The sequence below is a fragment of the Malania oleifera genome, chromosome 2 (genome assembly GCF_029873635.1).
Source record: "Malania oleifera isolate guangnan ecotype guangnan chromosome 2, ASM2987363v1, whole genome shotgun sequence".
Lineage (NCBI taxonomy): Eukaryota > Viridiplantae > Streptophyta > Magnoliopsida > Santalales > Ximeniaceae > Malania > Malania oleifera.
This window is the reverse complement of record NC_080418.1, coordinates 46,156,786-46,160,764: the sequence shown is the minus strand read 5'-3', so window position 1 is coordinate 46,160,764 and position 3,979 is coordinate 46,156,786. Positions and strand designations below refer to the sequence as shown.

The 3,979-nt window shown below is 30.6% G+C and overlaps 1 protein-coding gene across 1 annotated transcript; it reads right to left on the bottom strand.

Annotated features, from left to right (window-relative positions):
* Positions 1 to 1,773: 1,773 nt before the first annotated feature.
* Positions 1,774 to 3,675, bottom strand: LOC131148165 (uncharacterized). Its single transcript, XM_058097900.1, has 2 exons — positions 3,644 to 3,675; positions 1,774 to 2,071 (listed from the first exon to the last, which is right to left on the bottom strand). The coding sequence occupies exons 1-2, from the start codon at positions 3,673 to 3,675 to the stop codon at positions 1,774 to 1,776; spliced, it is 330 nt and encodes a 109-aa protein (XP_057953883.1).
* Positions 3,676 to 3,979: the final 304 nt, after the last annotated feature.

The following is a 3,979-nucleotide window of genomic DNA, read 5'->3' as shown; positions in this document are numbered from 1 at the left end:
ACTAGCTATACAATACCTTTCGTTTCCCGATCAGCCGAATATCCACCAAGAAATTGAGAAGAGAGAGAGAGACGGAGACGAAGGAGTGGATGGATGGAGAGAAGCTGAGAGAGATGCAGAGTGGCAGCTCTGAATTGAAGAAGATGGATTGGATTTCAATCCATCCTATTACATTTAATATATATGAATTTAATATTATATATATATATATATATCTACTTTAACTTATATTATATAATAACCTTATATATGTATTTATATATCTTTATTTCAATTTTTTTTCTTTTCCACACTATTCCTTTTACTTGTTTAATTAATAAATAATTAGTTAATAATAATTATTTTATTTTATTTTTTTTCATACTATTTTTTCATTTGTTTATATAATACATTAATTTAATAATGTTTAACTAATTAATTGATTAATAATTTTAATTAATTATTTAAAATTTTTTTTTTCAGGTTATTACAGAACCGGTGGACGTTTGGCCATTACTTTAAGTGATTACGAGTCTAAATTGCATAATTAGGTGTTTAAAATCATGCATTAAAGATTATATTTTTAATTAAATGCTTAATTATGTTCAATAATTTAACATTGATCTCAAATTACAATATTTGGATCATTACTCGATAATTTACGAATTTTTGGTAACTTATTATTGCAGGATAATTTTTAGACATTAAAGCCCAGATTAAAAGTGAATGTGCATGTACGTGAGTTAGAGTTCAAATCAAGGTCATGTGCATGAAGCCAAATATTGAAAACTGGATCATGAGCCACATGCCCTTAAATGAGGAGCCACTACAAAAAACTGGTTTTTAGCGACGAAACTATTAGTGACAAATTTAATTTCGTCACTAAAAGTGTTGTATTAGTGACAGTTTTAGCAACCGCCACTAATACGACACTATTAGTGAGGGATATGAAACTGTCACTAATAGTTTCGTCATTAAAAATTGAAAAATATAGTGGAAAAATATTTTTCCCGCAAAATTTATCATGGGAAAATATTAGCGATGATTTGTGCAGTATTAGTGATGAATTAAATTCGTCACTAAAAGACACTTATTAGTGATAGTTAAAAAACCGTCACTACTATTATTTAAATAAATAAAATAAAAATTAGTTCAGAGTATTAGTGACAAATTTGAAGATTCGTCACTATTAGTCCATTAGCCCATTATTAGTCACGGATTTGAGAACCGTTACTAATGCTTCCTTATTTATTTAAAAAAAAATAATTAGTTCAGAGTATTAGTGACGAATTTGAAGTTTCGTCACTATTAGCCTTTATTAGTGAGGGATTTGGGAACTGTCACTAATGCTTCCTTTATTTAAAAAAAATAAAAATAAAAATTTAGTTCAGAGTATTAGTGACGAATTTGAAGATTCATCACTATTAGCCCATTATTAGTAACAGATTTGGGAACCGTCACTAATGCTTCCTTTATTTAAAAAAAAAATAAAATTTAGTTCAGAGTATTAGTGACAAATTTGAAGATTTGCCACTATTAACCTTTATTAGTGACATATTTGAGAACCGTCACTAATGCTTCCTTTATTTAAAAAAAAAAATTAGTTTGGAGTATTAGTGACAAATCTCAATTTTGTCACTAGTAGCCATTTATTAGTGATAGATTTAGGAACTGTCACTAATACTTCCTTTATTTAAAAAAAAAAAAAGTTTAGATTATTAGTGAGGAATCTTGAAATTCGTCACTATTACTCATTTATTAGTTACGGATTTGGATTTGTCACTAATACTTCTTTTATAACTTTTTCCCCAGTCTTCCTTCTCTTCCCTCATTTCCTGATCTTTTCCCGCTCCTCACTCTGCGCTCGTCTCCCTGCTCTCCAGAACCTCCCTCCCCGATCCCCCTCATTTCCCTCCTCCCTTCTTCACTGCCTACACCTTCCTTCTTCCCACTCCCGTGCTTGTCTCCTGCGCTCGTCTCCCTACCCTCGGAGCTGAAGTTGCAACCACCGTAGCTACAGCGAAGCCGCCGCCACCACTTCCCACTTAGGACGCCGTTGAGTCCTCTACCTCCGAACCCCGGCTGCGCACTTCTGAGTCAGGTATGGTTTTTTAATTTAATTTACTTTTTCATATTAGGTTATGGAAGAAATTGAGAAGGAAGAAGACATATAATAAATCATGAATAAAATTTTAATTTGATACATGATTAACATTTATTTTTTTAAATTCTCAATCATATTGGAATGCATCTTTATCTTTAATACTATTTAATGTAGAGATAAAATATGATGAAAATATATGTCCATTTTATTTTCCTTTTTTTTTTTTTTTTCAAATAAAATCCTTTGAGCAAACAATAAAAATATATCTTGAACTTTTTTCCCAATTCATTGTCCAAAGGCATGGCTTCATTTTAGTATGACTAAACAATAAAAATATTTCAGAAAGAGTTCTACTGCGCCCTTTTTTTTTTTATATATTTAAAAACAAAAAAGTAAATGATGCTGCCAGCTTCATCTATTGATGTTTGCTTCGTAACTCCTTGATCATTTGGTCTATTATGCATTAAGCTTGAACAAAATCCAATAAACCAAAAACAAAATGTTAGGAAGATTAAGACCATGTGAATTCTTCATTTAAACAACATAACAAATGTAACTTAAAGAGGAATTGTATCATCAAATAAGAGAGTTCTAAGAATTTATCTATAGAAGATTTAAAGCTCTAACACTCATTTGATTACCAACTGAAAAAAATTTCTTTACTTTGGGAGCGAAACTCAAACCAAATATTACCTAAAAAATGTATGATATTGGGCTTGAACTTAAAGTTAATTATTTGTTGATTTGGTTACAACTTGTGTATTAATCAGTGACCAATATTCAACATTCCAAAAACTTTGTATATAAACTATTGTCTAATGTAAATAAGGAAAACAAAGAAATAAACTCAACAATGAGTCAAGTTGGCCCGTGAGTTATTCAGGTTCGACTCAATGTACAACTCAACATTGCTTGACTTATTATTAATTTTTTTTTAACTTGACTTAGTTTTAATACATATTATATACATGTGTTGACACATCTCAGAAGGATCTCGGCACTGAGGGATGACAATCCTGGAAATGAAAATAGGCCAAAGTATGTGTCAAAAATGTGAAAGAAACAATAGTGACTGTGAGAAATGAGGTTAATAAAATACAGGGAGTTGCCACTAACTATTAATTTACCTTGGTATGATTAGATAACCTAATTACTATTTATTAATTGATCTCTAAGTTAAACTTTCATCAAGAACAACAATAGTCAAAGTGAACGTCAACGTCACCATAATCAAGTTCAAGAATACATTTATGCGAGAGAAATAGATTATCATCCTCTACACACCCATTTATCAAACAATACCTAATTAACTTAGTAATACTATCAAATTTAATTGATCTAAACTTTTTATTCAAAATATTTACACATAAAAATCAACGATCTGAAAAGCCATTACATGGTACTCATAATTTGTAATTTTTAATTAAAGAATGGCCGCAAATCGGATCATTCCCACACCACACACACACACACATTCTTTTGACGACAATGGCACAAGGGCCGTTCACCTCCATCAAACCTACCCATATACGTTTGAAACCTACTGTATATCAAACCTACCTATCACCTATTTCATTTAATTTAATCTCCATTGTAAATTGAAATACTGAAATACACTCTTGTGTTGAATGCCAACTGCATGGCTAATGCAGTACATTGTAAATTGCATGCTGGTAGTGGATTTAGGTTCTCGCATGCTCAAACTGACTGGTATCTGCATGATGCGTATTATCATGATTTGTTTGCTTCAATCTATCAAGTTTTAGTGGAGGAATTTTTTGGGATATGTTCAATTTACAGACGGCATACTACCGAATTTTCGTTAAAGTTTTTCCATAATAAAACTATGTACAAAGAAATGTATGCATGATTAGTTAATACTTAAAGTCATTCTAA

What these genes read in the sequence shown, in the direction of transcription:
- LOC131148165 (XM_058097900.1), bottom strand. Translation starts at nt 3,675, where the DNA reads ATGGAGATTAAATTAAATGAAATAGGTGATAG. An exon ending in TTAAATGAAATAGGTGATAG is followed by an intron (nt 2,072 to 3,643) that starts GTAGGTTTGATA and finishes TACCTGACTCAG; the next exon opens with AAGTGCGCAGCCGGGGTTCG.